Raw genomic sequence first — 24,868 nt, forward strand, 5'->3', positions numbered from 1 at the left:
TAAATTAAAATAAATTACACATGATATGGGATTTTATAATTTTCTTTGAAAAATATGGCCGTTTTATGTTTGCCCATTTTTTATGGTATTTTTTGATTTTTAAATTGTTTTATGGTATTTTTTTATGACATATTTGTGTAAACTTAATTTTAAAACTCATATTTAATGTTTAGATACATTATTAAAAAAAACAATTTAAAGCTATTTCTTCTCCTCCATTACTTGCCTCATCCCTTAATAGTCCACCTACCCACGTCTATACACAGCGACACATCCAGCAATCGGTAGCGGCGACCCACACATCTGACGACTGACGACTCAAATGGACCCTGAGATCTCCACCAACAAAACCTTAAAGGATTGAATAGATTCCATGGTTGTTGGAGATCTAGATCTGCACCGTAATTGGAGCTCCACTGCCTGGTCCCGAACTCTTACATATTCTGAGGTGAGCTTCATCTTTCTTTTCAAATTAATTTTGTAGACTCCATACTGATTTTGTGCACTTCATCCCGTAGTTGTGTTGTTTGAATGACAGATTTTTTTCTTTCTTTCTTTTTAAAGAAATGGAAAATCTATATATATGGATATTGCTTTAATTTTTGTGCTTAAAAAACTGCAATATCAGTTGGTGAACAAGATTTGATATGCGATCATAGTAGTTAAATATAAGTAGACACTCAAACTATTCTCTTAATTGAATAATTGACAAATAGACCAGTATAACTGGTAAATTTTCTATGTAACCTGAAACCTGAGCGAGACTAGCTCAAGTGATATATAGAAAGAAAAAAAAAACCTTGTAAATATGATTATGCTAGGATGATATTCTATACTTCTTTTGTTTTTACGAAGTGTTTCATCTTTAAAACTAAGCTTGGGTTATATAGTTATAGGGGTGTTCATCAAATCCAATCCACACTATTTTGCTCATAGTGCATTCGATCCGCACTAAGTGCGAATTTTATTTTTTGGATCCAATCTAATTCACACAATAGCTCAAATCCATTTTAATTGAATCCGCAAAAGTGCGGATTGAATTGGTTATTTTGGATTGGTTGCTTTTTAATATTAAATAATTTAATATTTACGAAAAAAAATATGTTTTCTTTCAGATAATTGGAAACAAAATAAATAAATTATAATTATTTTTTGTCTCCAACAGCATATTAAAATAAATAAAATAACAAATAATAAGTTTAAAGGAAGAAAAAAAATGTATGTATAAAAAAATATTTACTTTTATTTTAAATTGTATGTAGAATAAAAAATTATATATAATAATAGAATATACATTTGATCTATTAAGTTTTGAAATATAATTGTATTATTTGCATTAGACTTAAATTACGATTTTCTTTACATTAAAATATCATTTTGTATATATAATTTTTTTTTTTTATAAAGATGTGTGGATTGGATTGGATAAGTTACTTTTACATGTCAATCAATATCCAATCGGTACAAGTACAGATTTTGAATTTTCCAATCCAATCCAATCCGCACAAGTACATATATCCGCACTTTACGGATTGGATTGGATCATGCGGATTAGATTGGATTGGTTATTTTATGAACACCTCTATAATATATACATATATGTTGTACTTGATCAATCTTACTATACAGTTTGATTATATCTGTAGTCATGCTTTGTTACATCTATCTCTATATAATGGGAAAGCATGTCGTTAGATCTTATTTGGTTCTGTTGATTAGAAGAGCTAATGATAACGTTGGCTCTTTATTAATAAAGGAGCACAGTGAACTTGTAATATATTTTTATGCAAACTGGTTTAATATTTTTATTTTTGGTAAGTTATGTTAATGGTGTTTGTTAAAAATTAGTTTCAATTTTTTTTTTGTTAGATATGTCAATGTATTATGTCCTTCTTTCAAAGTTAAGGTGGTACCATGGTACACTATTTTACCATAAATTTTTGTTATGTTGATTTTTATAAATTTTAATAATGTTATATGTAATTATTTGTTGTAAAAATTGGTTTTGTTATTGTTCTCTATTTGATTTGTCTAAAAATATAATGAAGTGAAGAAAAAAAAAGTGATAATTTATATTCAAGTAACTTCATTATGATGTCAGCCTTTTAGTATTTTTAATAATTATTAGTTGATGATTTGAGATTTTTTTCATTTCATTTTTGTTATGGTTTTGTATGAGTTCACAAGTTTTCTTATGGTTTTACAAGTTGTTGTTATAATTTTTCATAAGGTCGAAATTGGTTTTACAAGGTTAACAAGTTCGAAACTAGTATCACAGGTTCGAAATTGGTTTCAGCAAGTTCACAGGTTCGAAACTAGTTTTATATGTTTTGAGGTGCTCTATTTTATGATGTTAGGGTTCGTTTGGAATGCCGTATTAGGTCGTATTGTATTGTATTGTATTATATTGAATTGGATTATACATTATATTTTTATATAATACTATGTCAAACTTTAAGTTATACTAAAATATTATATATTTAGGTGTCCATAAAAGTTAATACCACATATAGTTTTACATAAAAATATTGCATAAAATACAATTCAATATAATACAATACAATACAATACGACCTAATACGGCGTTCCAAACGAGCCCTTAATGTATGTTTTTTATTTTAACTTTCTTTTTTTATGATTTTGTTTCTAGGTTTAAAACTGGTTTTAATTATATTTTGTGATTGGTATTTTGTTATGCATGGTGTATTGTTTTGATTATATTTATAATTAGTGTTATTTTTTTTGCATTTTTTTTGCATTTTTGTGTGTATTTTTTCTTTTTTTCATTTGGTTGTTTGGTAAAACTAGTTTTAGTTAATTTTATGTTTACCATTTCAATTTTGTTATGATTTTTTATAGGGTCGAAACTAGTTTCAGAGGGTTCACATGTTCGAAACTGGTTTCATAAGTTTTGAGGGTTCTATAATGGGGTTGCTCTATTTTATGATATTATTGTATATTTTTTATTTTAATTTTCTTCGTATTATTTTGTTTTTAGGTTCAAAAACTGGTTTTTATGTGTTAAATTTTTAATTGGTTGTTTTATATAGTTGGTTTCTATGATTTAATTTATATAGATTTCTTAAAAATTATTTTGTGGCATGTCTTATTATTTTATTGATTTTTATAACTGTTTTTTTAAGTAAGTTTTCATAACTGATGAAACTGGTTTAAGTTATTTTTATTGTATATCATTTATGTTTTGTTTCATAATCTTCAATGTTGTTGTGTGACGAAACTAGTTTTTATTTCGTTTCATAATGTTCATTGTTGTTGTAAGATGGAATTGGTTTCAATTTATTTTTTTTTAGTTTTGTTAAATTTAATTCCTCCAATAAAAATGCAATGGAAGTCGTTGGTACATTTTTTTTTATGTATGTTCTTTTTTTTAAAAAAAAATTATCTTCTCATAGTTTTATATGTTTATTTGTATGAAATTATTTTTTTAGGTATGTTATGTTTGTTTAATTTTTTAGTTGTTTATTTATAAATTTTAAAATTGGTTTGTTTTTAATAGAAAACTGATTTTTTGTAGGTGTCTTATTAATGTTCACTTTCTTAGTTAATTATACTAAATAACTAATTTTCGTGTTTAAATGTTAATTTTTTTTAAATGTAATTGAGGTTTAAGGTTTTTTTTTTTTTTGGTTTATACAAGAAAGTGGTTTCATTGTTCAGATTTTTAATTAGCTAATAAATGTAATTGGTTTATGAGAGACAAATTTCAATGTCTAACTCCAGTGACGATTCTGGCATCAAACTCTAGTGACGGCGATAACTCTGATAATTTTGTTTGCTGATTTTTTCTAGTGACAATGTAAATTTCGACGACTTTTTTGGCACCATCAGCAACTCTAGTGACTTTCTGTCACTGTCAGTAAATTCTGACGACTTTTTCGACACGACAGTAGCTCTCTGGCAACTAGGTTGGTGTCTTAGAGCTTTTAAGAAAGATGTAAAATTTATATGAGTTTTAGTTTTTGTAATTATTTTTTATTAAAAAACTAGTTTTCGATTATATAGAATTAATTGGTTTATTAATTTATTGTCTTAATAAAATTATTTAAATATTATTTTAGTTTTTGTAAAAAAAAATAAAAAATAAAATAAAATTCAGTTGACATTAATTTTTTATTCTAGCATTTTATTTTTCAAAAAGAAAAAAAAACACAATTTTAAAGTTTTTATATGGCATTTCTTCTTACATATAATAATTTTTATCCATATTTATTTATTTCTTTTAAAAAAAAATGTAATATTTTGTACAATTAAATTTTTATGCCATATATATATATATCAAAACTTGTATTTATTTTTCTATATTTTTGTAAATAGCACAATTAATTATTTTAAAAAAATTATTAATTATGATTAATTTAATTCTTAAAAAAATTACCTATTGATAACTTACTAATACAGGTAAAAAAAATATAATAATAAAAATATTATCATTGAGCAATCACCCTTATATCCATATTATATATATACATTTAACACTACCACATATTAACTATAAATTTTTTATTGTATTATAAATATTAGAGTTTTCTAAATTTTAATGGGTTCCTCGTAGGTGCCCAATGGATATAATTATGAATTTTTTTACACCATACTCCTAATTAAATAAAAAATATTACTTTTTAACAGTTGGTAGGAGTTTTTTTTACATTTTTAGGGTTATTATCTGATATTTTCATTATTTTAATGCCAAATAATTCAAACCTAATCCTAGTGGAATGCTATAAATAGATAGTGAAGGCTTCAGGAAATTTACACTTTTACTTCTGATTTCCTTCAGAGAAAAACCTGAGCCTTCTCTCTCTATACCTAGCCGCCACCTTCTTCTCTTTCTTCCCTCTTCAATTTTGAAATTACTTAGTGTTAGAGTAGTGTCCACACACAGCAAGTGATACCTCAATCATAGTGAGGAAGATCGTGAAGAAAGATATTCAACAAGAAGGAGTTTCAGCACTAAAGAAGGAGAGAAATAGATCTAGGTTCAGATATTGATAATGCTCTGCTACAGAAAGGAATCAAGGGCTAGATATCTGAACGGAAGGAGTCATATTATTTCGCTGCACCCAATGTAAGGTTTCTCATACTTTATATATGTTTATTTCATCGTTTTAGAAAGTTCATATTTAGGGTGTTAATCAACATACTTGTGAGTAGATCTAAGATCCTGGTAAAATAATTTCCAACAACTGGCCTCAGAGCCATAGTAATTGATTTGCTTGCAAGAAATTTAGACTTAAAACGATTTGTTTGATGTTTTGGATGGTATCATGTTGTATTGAGTGTTATATGATGATTGATTGATGTTTGTGAATTTTCGTGAAAAATAATTGAATATCTGTTTATGGAATTATTTTTATTGGATAGTATGGAAAAAATTAAGCAAGTTACCTTTTTACAGAATTCAATTTCGATTTAATTTGAATTAGTTATGATTTTTTGAAGTTTCGGAAAAAATCAGGATCGTGCAACAGGGACACGCGCGCGGAAATCGTGCAATTCCTTTCCTGGGCCGAGGTTCCACGCCCAAGCACACCCCATGCGCGCGCGGACATGTATGCTCAGCATACTGTCCGTACAGCTCGCATTTTTTTCGTTTTTCTTCGATTTTTCATGCTATTTCATGGATTTAACTTCCGATTTTTTGTGTAGTTCTGTATTTATACATTTACTATTCCTAATTCAATTCTAATTATCATAATTAAATTAGAGTAATTTGCGGCATAAATACCTAAGTTTTATGCCGAGTAGCAGATTAATACCTAAGTCGTATTTTTGGCGGTAAAAATACCTTCCGTCACTAGTATGGAACTTCCGTAGGTACCTGGCCGTTATGTGCCAAGTTAGTGTCCACGTGTCACTATGTGATTAGTCCAGATCATATAATTTTATTTTTATTTATAAATCAATTTAAAATATTAAAAATAAAACAAAAAATAAGTTTAAATTCAAAATAAAATAATAAATATTTAATATTAATATTTTCATTAAATTAAAATAAAATAAATTATTAATTAAAACCTAAAAACTAAAACTAACAAATAAATGCTAAAAAGAAAATAAGAATGCCTCTTCGTCATCCTCTTCTTCAACCTGCACTTCTTTTTGCTGCTGAAAATATCCATATACATTTTCCTCATTATTCAGTTGCAGCAAAACAAAAAAGGGCCAAAAGACACAAACACAAAGAAACCCACTCACTCAAAATCACTATTGCGAGCATCTGAGAACCCCCCAATGTTGGTTTTCCCTCGCGTTCTTCACTCTCTCTGCATCTCTTTCTCGACTTTTATCTTCTCAGAGCCAAATGGAGGTTCGCAACCCTTGAAAACCTCTAGATCTAGATCTGCTTCACTCTGTCTCCCTCCTCGCAGTGTCCCTCTCTCTGTTTCTCTTTGCTTGATGCCAGACGGAGCATCTCGACGGAGATCTAGGAGAGAATTTCATGGGACGCCTGGTCGCAGAGATCTGGGCAACGTCGTCATTCTCGGCATAGTGAAGACCGGTTTAGAAAAAACTCTTTCCTTCATCGTACATGTGAGTTAATTTTTGTTGATGGTATTTCAATTTTTTTCTGGGTTTTTGATATTTTTTTTGGGGTTTTTTTAATATTATACCTAAAATTGATTTTATTTATAAAAATATCTTTAAGAAAATTATTTGCATAAATACCGATGTGCCACGTCAGCATATATACCGAAATTCAAAACAATTACCGAAAATATAAAATACTGGAAAAATCTCGTTTCCAGAAATTTTTCGCTCTTCAGGAGTTTTGAAAAAAGCAACCATTTAGTTGCTTTTGATGTGAATAAGATATTAATTGGTTACTTTTCCATTAAAAAATTTATTTCAAAATTTTACACATATATAAAATAAAATAACCATTTTAATATGTGAGAAACATAAAATGAAGAATAATATTAAAAGTATTTTATTATGTTATTATATTATTTAAGATACCCTGAAGTTACTTTTTTTTTTTAAATGTAACTCATATAATGTTTCAGATACTATTTAGTTTTATTACAAATTATTTATATACTTATTAAAATAGTTTTATAAAAATAAGTTTATTTTTTATTTGTAATTTTAAATATAAAAAATAAAAAAAATAGTAACTTGTTCAGTTGTTTCATACATTAAATTTTATTTAAATTTAAATATTATTTATTTATTAACAAAATATAAAAAAAAAAAGACTAAAATATTTAAAAAAAAAAGAGAATGTTTGACAAGTTTATTATTATTATTAAAAAAAATATATTTTTACTATATATGCCATGAGTCATATAAAAATAATAAATAAAAAAGTAATTAGCAAAAAAAAAAAAAAAAGAAAACGTACAAGCACTGAATTAATTTATTTTAAAATTATTAAAGTGAGACAATATGTAAATAGCGCATTATTTTAGTTTTTTAATTAATAATAATAATAATAATAAAAGAGAGAGAAAAATAAATTGAATAAATAAATAAGAGAAATTTTTTGAAGTGCATCGCGTACTAGACTATCAACTAGAAAAGAGGAATATATTTTCATTTCGGTATACGTGCTTGAAAGCTAATTCAAATGATAGCGGTATTTCAATTAATTAAAGTGATGAAGATAATTTTACAAATATTTTATTATTGTCGTTGTATTGTGCAATTAATTCTTTTTTTTTTTGGGTTTCGAGTATAGGTGTTGTTCTTGTCATTTTGATTTTGATGTTAGAGATGTTATAAAAGTTGTATTTTTTTTTTCAAGGTTTTGAGTATATGGTGTTGTTGTTGTTATTTTGATTTTGATGTTATAGAAGTTGTTCTTGTATTTTTGCATCTGGGTGTTTTGTATTTTTTTTTTCTGGGTTTGAGTATATGAAAGGTGATTGATGATGAAATATTAAAGTTGGGGGTTCAAAATTATGGTTGTAGGTAGTGTATGATAAGTTAAAATCATTATTAATAATAATTATGTTTAATTTTATTTTTACATATTTAATTCACTATTAATAATTTTTTTTAATTTTAAAATCATTGTAAAAGGTTTAAATTGATTTTAAATAAAAAATAAAACTTAAGTGATTATATTTAATTTTTGTTTATTTTTTATAATTTTAAAATCATTTTTAAACATTAAAATAATTATTTAAATCATAAATAACAAATTTAATGACATGGACCAATGAATGAGTGACACGTGGACACTACCCTGGCACATAACGGCCAGGTACCTACGGACCTTCCACACTAGTGACGGAAGGTATTTTTACCGCCAAAAATACGACTTAGGTATTTATCTGCTACTCGACATAAAACTTAGGTATTTATGCCGCAAATTACTCATTAAATTAATTAATATTTTTTTTTAATTTAATTCATGATATTAGTGTAATTTGAATTTGAAAATAGTAAATATCTATCTTTTTGCTTAATTATCTATCTTATTTTTTAAATTTGATTATATCTTATCTTATTTTTAAAATTTATGGTCAGATATTAAATTTTTTAAATTAATTTTTTTAAAAAAATAATTTGACCTTATTTAATTTTAAAATAAGATAACTATAATCATGTAATTTTAAATAGATGTAAGATATTTTGCTAACTTTTAAATTTTGTTATTTTATTTATTTAAATTAAATTATAAAATTTGAAAAAGATATTTATTTATCTTTTTAATTTTTTATTTAATTTTTATTTATAAAATAACATTAAATTTCAAAAATAGTTAGCAAATTTTAAAATGATATTTAGGTTGGTTGAAACCTAATTTTTCAAAATTGTAGGTTTAATTTTAAATATTATTTTATTAATTTCGAAAATATTTAAATTTTATTTTATTTTATTATTTTTTTTCAAAAATAATTTTTTTTATTTATTTAATTAATTTTTTTTCGAAATTATTTATTTAAAATTAAATAAATCCTACATCCAACTATCCATCTAACCTTGTTGCAGGAGTATGTGTTTTTAGCTTGTTTGTAAGTTTTTAAAACCTATTATTGCTTGATTGCAAATAGTCATGGTTAACTTGTTGACAGATCCAATGATCTGATTTTAACTCATGGCTCCCTTGGTCAAGTAAATAATTTGTAACATGTATATTTACAATCTTCTTTCATCTGTGTATGACCTAGCAACATGATAGGATCCATCCAAATTGTGTGCATGTGTGAGCCTATGTGTTTAATTTTATTATAGATGCATATAGGTTGTTGTTGCTAAATAAAATATCATAGTTCTTGATAGATTTTATTTAGGCCCATTTAGTTTTGGGCCTATTCCATTAATAAAAGTTGTTCATTTTAAGGTTAAATTCCTCTCTTTTGGGCATTGTGTGAGAGTTGGGAGCCATAGAAGTGAGTACGACATACGAAACCCAGCACCCCCTCACATGAACCACCCCAATTGTGAAGGCCCATTTGCCTGATTTGAATAATTGTAATAGGTTAATTAAATTAGTTTAACCTAATAAAATTGATTAGCAACATAATTAATTTTATTTATTTTGAAATTAATTTAAGAAAACCATAATTTAAAGAATTTTATTCTAAGCTAAACTATATGTATTTTCTTGTATTTAATTAAATAAAGAATTGTAACCATCTAGATTCTTTCTGAAGCTTAATTTAAATTTTTCATTAAATATTCCTATTTAAGTTGATATTTAGTTATCTCTAACTAATTAACTTAAATCTGAATATATTTTGGATTTAAAATTTTAAAATTAAATTGAGGAATTTTAGGAATTGGTTATTAAGATTCTTTAGATATTTTTTAAGTTCATATCTTTTCGAATATTAACTTAAAATGGAATATTTTCAAATTAAGTGGTTATAACTTAATTTTTGATATTTAATTAAATTTGAATTTGAAAATATTTAAGTTCTAGATTTTTTCTAATACAACTTAAATTAGATATTTTTTTTCAAATTTTGTGGAAAAGATACTTAGTCAAATAAGATATTTTCTAGATAGTTATTTCTAGACTACTTATTATTTCTAATATTAAATAGGAAAATATTATACATTGTGAAATTAATTATTTAAATAATTAATTTTGGTACAATTTATTTTAAGTATATTTTTTCCTAGTATTAAACTAGAGATTAATAATTAAGCCTTCTCTACACTTAATTATTTATTTCTTAAATTTAATACATTTAATTAAATTGAAAAATTAAATATCTAAGTTGATTTTCATCATGATACTTAAATATTTCTTTTTCATGACATTTAATTAAAAGGAAAATTATTTTTAGTTGAAATTTATTTTTCAACTAAATTTAAATAATTTTCAAAATATATTTTTTTTCTTTATATTATTAATCAATTTTTGAAATTGCATTTCATAATGCAAGATGATTTTGAATTTATCTTGAAAAATAGATTAAGTTGTAAATTAATTATTTATTTTAATTAATTCTTGGACCAACTTAAATCAATGATTTTTTCATTTATTGATTAATCTAAAATAAATGAATTAAAGTATATTATAAGAAATTGAATTAATTAGTCAAAGGAAAATCTAGATAGGTGATATTTTTGCTTGAAGTATTTTTCTAAGTAATTATTATTTAAGTATTTCGAAAATATAAAGTTTTTATACTTTCTTTTTCAAAATACAACAAATATATTCTCATGAAAATTTATTTTGAGTTGCAAATTAATTTAAATTAAAACAACTTAAATAATTTTCTTAATATTTATATATCAAAATTACTACTAAGATGGAAATAATTCAACTTATTTTAATCACCATCTAAGTATAATTTTATAAATATTAGATTAAATTTTAATTTAGAATTTTAATTCAAAATTCGATATTTAATGAATATATTTTATTATAAATAATAATGAAAATACATTTTAAATAATGAGCTTTATTATTAAGATATTTGATCTCCATTGTTGGTTTTACATCGCGTTTGTTTTAGTGAGTAATCCTCCCTAATGGAGGAACGTTCATTAGCAATTTCGCACCGTTTAATCTCAAAAGATAAGTAGTTTGTAAGTGTTTTATATGGTATGGATCACCCTAATATTGGCGACCATATTTGACTTGCAAATTATGAAACAATGGTGGAAGCTCATAAGATAGAATTGCCTTGACTCTCGCCTAAACGGGACAACACTGAATTCCAATCTTGATCGAATAAAAGGTTGCTAGAATGTTTAACATTTTAGATGAGCTGACAACTCTATTCAATGGATGGTAGCTTTGACTCTCGCCTAAACGGAACACTGATATCAGTTTGTTGAAAACCTTGGAAATTATTTAGGATTGTATGTTTTAGTATTTTCACTTGTCATTCCTACTTGCTATATGTTTAATAATTTTTGAATTGTGTATGAATTTATATTGACCCATGTTATTTTCTGTTATTAAGTTGTAGTTTAATTTCGAATCTTCATTGTTGGTCTAACTTGGTTTGTTTATCTAATGAGATAAATCCCTAGTGGATTTTCACCATTAAACATACATAATAATGTTAGATCTCGAAAGATAAATATTGTATATGCAACATCTAGCTGTTCATCAATTGATGACACCTTAGACTAGTATTTTTACAATATGAAACAAGAAAATTATATAAATAAGATTACGTTGACTCTCGCTAATCGAAGCATCATTGGATTCTTATTTATAAACGAAATTATTTTAATTCCTCTTAGCTTATTCATTGCGAATTAGCTCAATAACATATCATTGGATGAATGGTCTATAAATCATTTAATGTCATTCTATTTTCTTTTAAGAAATTAAACGACACTTTTGATTATATTCCCGAAATTCTATCCCAAAATGATATAAATCCTCAATCTTAGAAATCTCCTACTTGTATAGGAAAATCTGACTTAGAGTTTATATTAGTAGTGGTGGTCCAAGATAGAATTACTCATTATATTTGGTATAAATTTAAGTCTTTGACTTTAATTTTAGATTCCAAACAGAAATTTTCTTATATTTCTATTTCCATAATACAATACAGTTACACTTTCACAAGTATTTAATATCCATCTTCTATTAATAGATTCAAAACTGTATATTAAAATATGGAATATGAGTTTAATATTCTGTGACCAGGATCCACTTGCATTATTCTATGAACTCATTGAAGTAACTAAACCTAAGTCATCAAACGACACAACCACATTTTCTTGATCTATGGCTTTTGTATCTTGTTCATAGTGGTTTTGACAAGATCAATCTCTGCAAAGAGTTTATATGCCTATATCCACTGAAAGTTGTTCATCTCATTCGTAGATGGATGTACATTCAGGGGTGGATATGAGTTTTTCGTTGTATTCTTAAAACGGTCACTCTAGATTATACCTTATGCAAAGAAATTTGAAATGTTTGAAAAATTTCATAAATTTCTAGCAATGGTTAAAACCATTAAGGTAAGTGGTTAAAGATCTTCCGAATTGATAGGGGTGGAGAAATAGTTAATAGATATGCAGTTCAAAGATCATTAAATTGATTTTTGAATTATATCCAAACTTACCTCCCCAAAAATTTTTATTTGCATATTGATGATTAGTTACTAGTCGTTGCCTAAGACCTTCTATGGTAATACAATTTCAGAATGATGTAATGATTGTATACTTAATGTAAATCATTACTAGATTCATGGATGACCTAATCAAAATCTTAAGAAAAGCTAGAACCGTTAACCATGGTTAGCATGTTTGTTAGCTATTCTAAGTGATTAGGGGTGGACCATCACATAGTCAATAGATAAGAATGTGTTTGTTTAAACAAATACTACTTTTCCAAGATAATGATTAAGTCTGAAAATAAAGTAGCAAATAAAGGAGATATTTTTTCTTGATTCCAAAAGTGTTCTATCATCTTATTTGACATATGATGATCCCACTGCCTCTGTTGTCTTGTCACAACTGAAGAGGTCAATACCATTTAGTTTTCTTAGACATAATTCACGGTATCTTGTCGTAGTGGGAGAGTTTCTAGGAACTCACCTTCTTATGACTTGGAAGACACTAGTGATTAAAATTCATTGTGAGTTTAAACAAGTAATGGATTGTCAAGATAAGAAACTAAGAAGAAAAGCCAATAGAACTATGGTTTAATCCATTCACATGGAGTAACCTAAACTTTCTATTACAAGGACATAAAAGGAAATTTCGTGTATAAGTCTATTCAATGGACTTAACAAGACTTCCTGTTCCTAGTATTATAGGTTTGAGTTTATCTAAACCTATGGCTTATGGTATACCTAGTAATTACTTACTCTAATGCAAGCAACTTACTTTAGTATAATGCTGAAGCATTTTCTTTCTAATGGCAATCTATAGAAGCTTCTCGACTTATAGGCATAGATTTTATTTATCTAAGGAAAAGTCTCAACTATTCAAGAAAAGATAAAGCCATGAAAGAATTTCTTATATCAACAGTGAGAGGTCTCAGATATGCTTTAGTATGCTTTAGACCAGACACCTGCTGTTGAGTGGGAGTAATGAGTAAGTATCAGATTAATCCAGGAGAAGAACATTGGAAGACAATCAAGTAAATCTTAAGATTAAGAAGAGGAACTATATGTTAGTCAATAAGGGTGTATTTAAAACTCTTAGACTAAACCACATCAGATTTTGAGATTTGCCTTTGTGCTAGAAAATCTTTCTGATAAGATGGTGATTACTCTGGGGGTGGAATAGTGATTTTGGAGAAGTGTAAAAACCTATCTGAAGTCTCTAGGTCTACCAGAAAGGGACTGAATGTTAAAGTTGCAGGAAAGGTACTTATTCAGTCTAAAAGGATTGTAATTAAGAAGTTCCATTACCTTCTGACTAAAATACTACATAAACATTAACCCACTTTTGGAACATCCATCAAGAACGGAAATGCTAGTTATTGCAAATACCACTGGAATTTGCAAACCTGATAATCCAAGGGTGCTCCATAATGTTCCGCAGAGAGAGTCTCTTTGAGGATTCTCTTACTAGAAGCTGCAACAAAAAAATCACACATAAAATTACACCTCAAATCGTTTTATTGATGATATATTCTATTTCAAAAGGCAGACACCATCAAAAAACATAGTCAGGTCCGCAAGCTCACCCTGCTAATGAGATTTTTGGCTTCTTGAGAAACATTAGGTGTATGAGGGAAGCACAAATCAACTTGCACTGTTCTGTAGTTTCATAAAGCATGAAAAAAAAACATCAATTACCCAACTTTATATTAATCCACATTAGACTAGTTTATGACTATTTACTAACTATCCAGGTAATGAACTTACAAGTAAACAAGTTATTTGTGTTACCTTCTGAATGTATCTCTTTGAGTTGCAGCCTCAAATGGAGGTGCCCCATATAGAAACTCGTAACAAAGAATACCCAAAGTCCAGTTATCAACAGCGTAATCATGAGCTTTATTCTCAACCATTTCTGGTGCTAAGTAATCCAACGTTCCACACATGGTATGCCTCTTGCTACTTGACTGAACAGACCATCCGAAGTCTGCGATTTTCAACCGACATTGCAAAGTTAGATTATGTGATCATTAAATTGAAGTAATTAGGTAAAAGCACACTACCAAATTATAAATCCAAATGACTGAAACTGTGAGTAGGCAGTACCTGATGGTCAAGCAACAAATTCTCTGGCTTTATATCTCTATGAATTACATGCTTCTGGTGACAATACGCCAGCGCTTGTGTAAGGCTTAAAATATACTACAAACAATAAATAAATAATGTCAACAAAATATAAATATTAAGCTTGAAAAAGAAGCATAAAACATAAAAATAGCATGCCATGATTTAGTACCGTAGCGGCTTGGTTTTCAGAGAAATGGCCATTTTTTCTAAGCTCCCCATAGAGCTCGCCCCGATGAGCATACTCGAGAATTAAGAAGATGCGTTGAGAATCGTGAAACCAGCCATAGAGTCGAAGAACGTTGGGATGCCTAAGACTGGTCTGAATTTCCATTTCACGCTTGAGTTGATTGTGCATCGAATGCTTCTCCATTTGCTCCTTGAATATAATCTTCAATGCTACTATGTATTTGCTCTGCTCCACCATTTTTCAAAATAATTTATAATATTAAAAAATATACATACATGAGTTTTGAAAAAGGGGGGGTTTATATTTGAGCACCTTAATTTCTCGGGCGAGATAAACTCGGCCGAACTTTCCCTTGCCAAGTGGTTTTCCGATCTCAAAGTCTTGCAATGACCAATTTCGTTTTGAATATCGGCTCCATTGTTTCTCCGTTTCTGATCTCATCTTCTCGGATTCGGTTTCCATGTTTACTCTGAAAGGAGGGAACTTTCGAATTGGTAAATGAGGAATCAATAATCTAATCAAAATTAACTGACAATAGTTTTTGTTAACACTTTTATTTTTTAATTTTTTAATCACAAAATTAAAAGTAAATTTTTTTAAAAAAAAATTTGATTTTGAAAAACAAAAATGAGTTCTATAACCATTTTTGTTTTTTAATTTTAAAAACAAAAAATATGAATTTTGAATTTTTTTTTTTAGCTTTTTCTAAATACAAAGGATCAAATAAAAAAAACACATTAACATCTTATAATAATAAAGTAATTTGAAATATCAGAATTCATTATCTATCTATAAGATAACACAAAACTGACAAAACCATACATAATAAAATAAAATAAACATATAAACTATTTCCAATTTTGAATAAAATATTAAAAAAGTCCTAACAATAGTCGATTTTGTATAATAGTATTTTAACTTCAAGAATCTCTTCATCTCCATCGATAAATATGTCTTTTTTCTCCATGTTTTTGAGTCTAAATAGAAGCTTGGCCATTGTCGATAATAAGCACTTCACTATCTATTCTTACCATCTATTTAATCTACATGTAAATATAAAACTATTCATAAAATTCCTAAAACAAAATAACAATTACAAGACTATTAGAATGAACCAAAAGAGATTCCAATCATTACAATATTATGTAGATTAGGAATACAATGATCAAATGTGGAGAAGGAAATCTCAAGTTATAGGATCTAGGCTCACTGAGTTGGGTAAAAGAGTCTAATATATGGGGGCGACAATTAATCCTTACAAAATACTAATTACTAAAAAGGGCCTACTTTAAATAATGATGCATTTTGAAACCTGTTATACCACTATACCAAAGCAAGGTAACCAGATAATTCCCTACTATATGATAATTAAATCGAGCTCTCAAAGCCCATCCCCTTCTCTCTATTCCTTCTACTTTTGAAAAACCCCTTCAAAGACTCTTCCTTCTACTTTTGAGAAATCCCTTCCAAGACAACTTATATGTCTATGATTGTGATTTTTTTTCTTTAATACATACTAAATGGAAAATTTAAATTGGAATCTCTTCTTGTCTCTAAAAATAATAGCCAGTTCCAACTTTTGCAAAGTTTTGCAAGTTGATCATAGGAAACATATCAGTCATATATAAATATAAATTGTCAAAAGACAAAGCAATCACAATAATATCACTAAAATTGCAGCCTAATAATTTACAGCGGGTGATGAGATGAAGCATAAGAGTTCATCAATGATTGATTTGCAGTGGCAAATCCATTCTTCATTCTTCCACATATATTGGCTCTAACCTTAACACTATATTCTTCAGAGGGACTTAAAATAGACTTGGGTAACATAAATTATTCTCACCACTAATCTCTAGCAAATACATTATGTGAATCAACCACAACCACAAGCAAGCAAATCAGAAACTATATAGATCCACGCATACATACACGAAAGTGATTGAGTCATTTCTACAAACACATATATATAACAGAATAGAATATTTATACTAACATCAAAAGAAAATTACACAAAACAACATATGAAATCAAAATAAAAAGAGAAGTAGATTTATGCACAATCGGAAAACTAAAATCTAAAAGACCAAAATCTTATTTCAGAGAGATTAAACCCAAAACCCAAATAAGAGATTAAATTTAAAATCCTAGAAAAAGCTAAGGAGAGATTATCTCAAACTTTGAAAATCCTAAAATCAGAAAAATACAAGAAAAAATCATACTTGTAATAGTAAAAAAACTTCCTCTCTCTGATAAGTGATAAGCTACTCATCTCGTCATCTTCATACTGTTCTCATTTTTCATTCTCAAATCTGAGAATAAAGGAAACATAAATAAATCTGACAGAGAGGGAGAGAGAAAGCCACACACATATATATACAGAGAAAGAGCGAGATATATATATATTTATATATATATATAGAGAGAGAGAGAGAGAGAAAGAAAAAAGTGTTGTTATTATGCATATAAGTGAAATTGCTTTGTTACAACTTCAGGTTGCAACTACTTATATGAAAATACCCGGGAATAAGTTAAATAGAGCAAAAAATATTTGGAGAAGAAAAGGACTAGGGTTTAAGGAGAAAATTTTAAAGGAATAATGCCCTAAATCTAAAAATCTTGTTCGGTTTATGGGTCAAGTGAAGAACTATATATCTACCCAACAAAAAAAGCAAACCAACCATTCATAGATGTATCATAATTTGTGTTTGAATTTTGATTTTGGTCTCCGTTTATTTGAGGTCAAAGAGTGCATAAAAGAATTAGAGCATCATAATTCAAATTACTAAATGGAATATTGAGTGTAAATGTGAAACACGAGTTGATTATTTATTTATCCATATAAGCTCAACTGCAACAGGATTTAGCAACGGACGAAACCTAGTTTGGATGTGCAAGACCCAGAGTAATAACACCATCTTTTAAGATAGAAAGTTACATGGGAAAGATCAACTGCCAAAGATTGCCGATTCTTGAAGATCACTGGGAACTGATGTGTGTGCTTCTGGCGAGAAAGATGATACAAAGAGTAGAAGACATAAAAGTTTTGGCGTTTTCAGTTTTGGAGGCAAAAATTGGATATAGAATTGTATTTGAATTTTAGTTCTAAAAATGAACCGCAACTCGAGAGTATTTTCTTTCAATGGATGAGAATTTTAATTTATTTTACATTTTTTCTAAGAAAAAAAAAACAAAACAAATTCTCCTGTAATATTCCATAAAACCTCTTTTTTTTGTTAACCCATTTTATTTTTACCTTTCTTTTCTATATATTTAATTTATAACCTCTTTTATTTATTATATCCCGATTATACGTTTATGTAATGAAAAAAACCTTCCTCACTTTTAGTGTGTTAACACCTTTGATGTGTTTATCAAGTGTAACTATAGTTTTCTTCAGTATAATGTATAATCCATACTAAAATTTTGGGTAAATCCCCATGTCAGAAATAATAATAGCTTCATTCTAATCTGTGATATCAAAATCTTTCTGCTCCGACAAAATAACCATTAAAAAATTTGGTCCTCTACATTTAAGCAACATAGTAATCATTATGTTTGTTTTTCAGCTAAAGTTTATTGTACTTGCTCTGTTGATCAATAAAATATCGTCATTCAGGTAAATGATTAGGCAGTTGGATAAATTACATAATTCATTGGCAAAAACCTACCTTCAGACATAATTTTGGTCGAGGATCTTTGATTGGTAGAACTTAATCCTTGGATACAATCCACCATCGAACTTTTTTCATACGTGTTTCTTTGTTGACGATTTCGTGTGTAAGTTCACATTAGTCCAGTGTCTGCTCCATTTTGGCACCATTCTAAATTACCTTAACTACTAGTGTTATTTCCTGATTAACCAAAAGTAGTTGCCAAAGGTATATGAGAACGCTAAGATTTACAAGGAAAGAACTAAAAGGTGGCATGACCGGAACTTAGTCAGGAAGGAGTTTCAACCTGGGCAACAAGTTCTACTTTTCAACTCAAGGCTGAAGTTGTTTCCTTGTAAATTGAAGTCACGGTGGTCAGGGCCATTTACAGTGGTTAAAGTGTTTCCTTATGGAGCGGTGGAATTGAAAGGTGAAGGCCCTAATACTTTCAAGGTGAACGGGGCAGCGGTTAAAGCTCTACTTGGGAGGTCAAATTGATCAAACCAAGTTCGCCATGATTTTGGCGCCACTATGAAGACTCAATCAACGTCCAGCTGTGCGACGATAAAGGCAACGCTAATTGGGAGGCAACCCAAGTGTTCTTTATGGTTTAGTTGAACTCTTTTATTTTGTTTTAGTGTTATTTTCTTTTTCTGTTCTGGCTAGTTTTCTTTAAGAAACTGGTAAAACAATCTTTAGTTTCTTGTTAATTTAGTATTGTATATATAAAAAAAAAAATTAAGGTACGACCAAGTGGCCGCGGCCAGATGTAGGCCGCCGCGGCCAAAAGGGTCTTACAGGGGGCCTTTTTTTCGAAGTATTTTGGCCGCGGCGAGGGAATGTATGGCCGCGGCCAAAAGGTCTGGGCAGAATGGCCAATTTTTGGGCCTATTTGGCCGCGGCGAGCCCATTTCTAGCCGCGGCGAGATGGGTCACACGGGATTTAAAACCCAAAATTCCAACACATTTCAAACTTCAATCTTTTCTCAACCCTAACCATCTCCACGCCGAATACCCCTCTCCTACACCATTTTTCTTCTTCAAATTCCATTTAAAACCTTTTTCCATCAAATCTAACCATAAATTTTCATCCCAAATCATCATAAACCATTATTTCTCTCATCAAACACTCTTTTCCTCTAAAAATCCAACCCTAAATCCCTATAACCTCACCCAAATTTCAAAAATCACTATTCATCTTCTTCTTCCTCACAAAACTTCAAGACTTTCTTCAATGGAGGTTGAATAAAGATGGATTCTCATTGAGGTAACAATTTTGAATCTCTCTATATAAGTTTTATTGGATTATTTGTGGATTGTTAGAGAATTTTGGACTTTTTGTTGGATTTTTGAGATTTTTGCTCCATACATTGTTAAAAATTATTGTTGTGAGTAGAATTGAGTTTGTTTGTGAAAGGGTTAATTCCCGGGAAGTGGATTTTTAAGGGGAAGTGCTGTCAAAATTTTAAAAAAATCTTGAGAGTTAGAAAATTTGAGGTGAGATGGGTCCTAAAAGATCAAGAGTGAGTGAACAAGGGGGAACCTCATCATCCAACCCACCTAGGGGTCGCTCTAATCTAGATAGAGTAAGGTTTACCAATACGGATGCTCAAGAGCGGTTTTTGAAATTGAAAGATAGGGCATTTATTGAAGATAGATGGATTGATATTGTTAACCTGAGCCAAACTGCAAACATTCCTGCTGTATTTGCGTCCATTAGAGATCAAATCTTAAATAGGCAGTGGACTAAGCTCGTGGATGTCACCGAGCGTAGCAACCAAACCTTAGCTTTAGAATTCTTAGCCAACTGGCCAGAAAGAGAGGATGACAAAGTGAGAGTTAGGGGGGTTAAAGTGCCTGCTTCCACAGCTGAAATTCATGCTCTTTATGAGCTCCCAACCTTCACTGTAGAACAGCAACCTTTGAAGCAGCAATTTCGGGCAAAAAGTTTGGATTATGTGGATATAGCCGAAACTCTAGGGTATCCTGGACTTAGATTTCATACATATGATGGAGAACCATATCAATTGTTTCGGTGTGAACTCAACCAGGTAGCCAAGGCGTGGCTATACTTTGTTAGTGCAAGGATGCTCCCGAACAAACATTTTTCGGATGCTCAGATGGACAGGCTTAAGTGGGTGTATGGAATTATGAAAGGTTATAATTTGAATGTGGGGGACATCATTCGAGTGACATTTGATATAATGGTTGAGGGGTCTTGTGGTGGTGGACTTGGGCTTGCTTGCATTATCACCGATCTGTGTGAGAAACATGGAGTACCACAGTACTCTTATGATACCAAGGTAGCGCCACAACGCAGTATTAACTTATCCACTGTTATTCGACTCAAACCTCCTCACCCTCATGGTCAACCGCCAGCTCAGGGAGATCCTCCTGCAAGAGAACAAGAGGAGCAGGAAGACATTGAACCACCACGTCTTGCTGGGCCTCTTGACCCAGCCATGCAGTACACTCATGATCAGCTGAATTATCTGATTCAGCAAAATATGCACATGCAGAATTACATGGCCCAACGGAGTGTTTTCGATGAGCAGCAGGTGGCCCAATTGAACACACTTGTCACGAGGATGAATGTCGGTGTGGACGATCCTAATTACTTTGCCATGCCACCCCGCTTCAACCCCTATGATCAGCCACCGCCGCCAAACCCCTTTTAAGGGGCTCAGGTAAGTTTCTCTCCTCCTAGTTTATTTTCACACATTGGGGACCATGTGCATGTTTAGTTTGGGGGGAGAGACTTAATTTTTTCAGTTTATTTATTTTCGTTAATTAGTTTTTTTTTTAGGGTCATGTGTTGATATCTAAGTTGGAAGATTGATTGAACCACTGTTATTCACTTGTGCAATGGATTAAAACATAACTGTGTGCTTGATTTGCAACTGTTTGAATCAAGGTGGATGTGTGTTATGAGGTTGTTCATGTAGATATAAAACATTAGTTTTTGATGCATATCACGTCTGTTCTATTTGGTTTGTGGAATGATTGACTGTACATGGAATAGAATTTGTTTGATATACTTTCTTGAAGCGAAATCCTTGATGATTTTTGTTTGGAAAATGATTTAGGCAAGTTTTCTTTGGAGCGATTGAGCCTTTTGAGCCTACCCGAACATTTTACCATAATATACCCAAAGTTGAGCCTTAACCTATTCTAAAAAAATTTCTCACCACTTAACTAAGCTAAACTCATTATCCTTAACTCTTTTCACTCTAAACATACCTTATTATGCCATGAGCCTTTAAGCAAGTTTAGGGGGATAAATTGTTGTAAGTGGGGAAATAAAGTGTATTAGTAAGGGATTGAAAAAAAAGAAAGTATTGTGTGTTGTGCCTCTAGTGAAAAAATAGAGGAAGAAAAAAAAAATATGTGATAATGTCTCCTTGAAAAAAAAAATAAATATGAAAAAAATATGAGGTACGCACATTGGAAAAATATGCAATCTCTTACTATTGTCTTTGGGATATATGAAAGAAGAAAAGAAAGAAAATAAATGTGGGTGCTTGCTTGGTTAATAGTGCTTATGGTATAATGTAGCTTAAATGACTTGTCACCTACCCATGTACCTAAGTCACGTTGTGATAACCGAAAAAGACCTATTGATTCCAAAGAGAAATCTGTCAACATTAGTGGAGAGAGGCATGTCATTCAAACTTATTGATCATGTGTTAGTGGAATGTCGGGAAGTTTAGAACGGTTGTGATATGGACGGCAATTGCGATGTTTTGTGTTTGTATGAATTGCTTACTTCTAAATTGTACATCCAAATTAGTTCTTAGAGTTGGCAAGTTGAAACTCTGGTTATTGATGGCTTGAAGTTGTGCAGGTGGTGGTAGCGGTTCAATCGTCGGAAAGTTTAGTTATCTATTGTGTGTTTGTTTTTAGTTTGAGTCTTAGTTTTACTCGGGGGCGAGTAAAGATTCAGTTTGGGGGAGTTTGTTAGGCTATTTTTAGCCTATATTTTGGATCTATTTTATGTGCGTTTTTCACTGTGTTGGGACGGAATTACGCTTGTTTTCTATGTTTTCAGGTTCTTTGGAATAATAGAGGTCTCGGATGCAAAAATTCAGTAAAAGACGAGCTGAGCCAAGGAAAACACGATGTTTGAAGAATTATGCATATCTCGCCGCGGCTAGACACAGCTTGGCCGCGGCTAGAACACGAAATAAATGAGAGATTTTGGGAGTTACAGTCACCGCGACGAGGGGATGTATGGTCGCGGCTAAATACTAGTTGCAGAACTAGGTGTTTTCAGCATTTATCTGGCCGCGGCGAGCCCATTTCTAGCCGCGGCGAGATCCCGTACGGCCCAGGGGTATTTTTGTCCATCGAACTCTAAAAATTAGTTATAAATAGAAAACTGCGATTGGAAGTCAGGGGAAGCAATTTGGAACCCTAAAACACAGCAGAGAGCGACAGGAAGAGCATAGTGATTCAAGTGACGATCCAGAATTCATCCACCAACAGTTTCTTTCTTTATTCCTCTTTAATTTCTTTATGTTGAATATTGTTATAGGAATGGTTATGGATCTATTTCTGAACTAAATTCCCCATTTAGGGAGGATGATGATTGTTGTTTAATGTTTTGCCTAGTTAATGTTTAATTGCCATTCCTTCATTCTTGTTTGTGAAATTATCTTAATTTGCATTTAATTTCATGTTTAAGATTGATCACCTTGTGCATGCTTTATGATCTCTATTCGAAATCTGAAAAGTGAGAATTGAGAATGCTAAAATTTGGATAATCGATGTTCTATGTGAAACGAGAGTATTCACATGACTTATGTGACGAGTAGATTATTACCTAATGCTGATTTCATATTAGTTTAATTAAGGAATTAATTAGATAATATGTGATTTAGAACCTAGAAGATCTGAAAAGAGCTAGGTTACTTTATAATTTGTCATTCACTTCAAGAATAGGATAGTAATTAGGCATTAACGATTTGGGTAAACAACAACAGGATTCTCCTCCCTATCATCTCATCTTGCTTAAACTTTAAATGTGTTTTAAGTTTTCTGAATTACTTTAATTCTCTTAAATCATAATTGTTTTCGATTTGCCAAATAGAATTATAAGTATAGTTTAGTAGTATTTAATCCAATTCCCTGTGGTTCGACCTCACCTGTGTGAGTTTACTACTTGATTGCGTATACTTGCGTAGTGTTTATAATTTTTAGCAACAGTATAGAATCCAGTCTCCCAAAAAGAGTAGACATATAGAGAGGAATTTCACATTATTAATGATTTTGTGATTAAGGAAGAGTAATGGTGGAGAAAAATGTTGTGTTTAAATCAACCTTTCAGATCCTATTACGAGGAGTTTACTACTACTACACTTGATTTTTATATCAAGGTGTTGAGATTATTTGAAATGCACTTTTTGTTTTATATTAGTGCAAGTGGGAGTTTGTTAGGTTTTATGCCCTAAATAAAACTCATTTCAATATAATCAGATTTACTTATTAATATAGATCAGAAATAACATTTAATGTTGCATGGTTCACATGATTTATTTCATGATTATATGTACATAAAGTATGAATTCATCTGAAACCCTTTTCACATACTTGATCCTGTTTATTGTGCTGTCAACACTTTGGAAAGTAAACATGACTATGTGAATAAAGTTTCCTAAATTTATCAGACACAGGGTTTTACTGATATGATAATCTACAACAAGAGTTTACTTGCATTTGGAGAAATACTATGTTCTTTCCAGAGCATTGGTTAAAGTAAAGCTCAGGTTGGATGCATGGAGTATGCATCGGAAGGGACCGATATTGAACTTTGACTTAGATTTATTAAACTTACCGTAATATCTATTCAAGTCAATATCGCCTAGTTGATCCTAGATCAAATGATCTTAATCCTGTTATGATTAGGCTCAATCTCAAGAGGCTATTCGTGTTCTTTGATTTGTTAGTTAAGCCTACTTTTAGGTCAGGGTGATACGTACATTTTGGGAACACGGTAGTGCAATTGAGTGGGAGTGCTAACATAAACATGGAATCTATAGCTTCTATCTAGCGAATAGTAAGTAAAGGATGATCTCCTTCGAGCTTGACCAAACGAAAATTAATGGTGGAGTACTCATTTCACATAAGCTGAAATATCATTTATACGGGGTTAAGTGTTTTAAGGATTAAATACATTGTAGGGTGTAACGGTAATCTAATCCCTTTACAGTGTAGATCATTCATATAGAGGATCATTGATCAAATTAAGATTATAACAATGGATAACTAATGATGTGTCTATATGGTGGAACATATAGAGCATTCTATATACTGAGAGTGCAATTCTAAGTTCTATGCGTGGATTCAACGAAGAATTAATAAGTCAGTGAATTTAGGTAATAAATTCTTGATCTGCTTATTGGAAG

General features: G+C 29.9%; 2 protein-coding genes across 10 annotated transcripts; one reads left to right on the forward strand and one right to left on the reverse strand.

Annotated features, from left to right (window-relative positions):
- The first annotated feature begins 66 nt into the window (after window positions 1-66).
- Window positions 67-23,100, forward strand: LOC133037283 (uncharacterized). 8 transcript variants are annotated; one of them, XM_061114250.1, is made up of 4 exons: window positions 74-448; window positions 3,811-3,926; window positions 4,891-5,086; window positions 17,672-23,100. In XM_061114250.1, exon 4 carries the CDS (start codon window positions 19,967-19,969, stop codon window positions 21,140-21,142), a length of 1,176 nt encoding a protein of 391 aa, XP_060970233.1. In that variant the 5' UTR covers window positions 74-448; window positions 3,811-3,926; window positions 4,891-5,086; window positions 17,672-19,966; the 3' UTR covers window positions 21,143-23,100. The 8 variants fall into 8 exon arrangements, 6 of the variants coding, with proteins under 6 accessions (XP_060970235.1, XP_060970234.1, XP_060970233.1 ...); XM_061114248.1 differs by having other exon boundaries at window positions 75-448; window positions 4,750-5,086; XM_061114249.1 differs by having other exon boundaries at window positions 75-448; window positions 4,799-5,086.
- Window positions 14,550-17,502, reverse strand: LOC115712027 (serine/threonine-protein kinase Aurora-3-like). 2 transcript variants are annotated; one of them, XM_061114254.1, is made up of 4 exons: window positions 17,034-17,502; window positions 15,124-15,280; window positions 14,794-15,036; window positions 14,550-14,657 (listed from the first exon to the last, which is right to left on the reverse strand). In XM_061114254.1, exons 1-4 carry the CDS (start codon window positions 17,081-17,083, stop codon window positions 14,565-14,567), a joined length of 543 nt encoding a protein of 180 aa, XP_060970237.1. In that variant the 5' UTR covers window positions 17,084-17,502; the 3' UTR covers window positions 14,550-14,564. The 2 variants fall into 2 exon arrangements, with proteins under 2 accessions (XP_060970237.1, XP_060970236.1); XM_061114253.1 differs by having other exon boundaries at window positions 14,550-14,699; window positions 17,034-17,487.
- Window positions 23,101-24,868: the final 1,768 nt, after the last annotated feature.

This window comes from Cannabis sativa, chromosome 4 (genome assembly GCF_029168945.1).
Source record: "Cannabis sativa cultivar Pink pepper isolate KNU-18-1 chromosome 4, ASM2916894v1, whole genome shotgun sequence".
In the NCBI taxonomy this organism is placed as follows: domain Eukaryota; kingdom Viridiplantae; phylum Streptophyta; class Magnoliopsida; order Rosales; family Cannabaceae; genus Cannabis; species Cannabis sativa.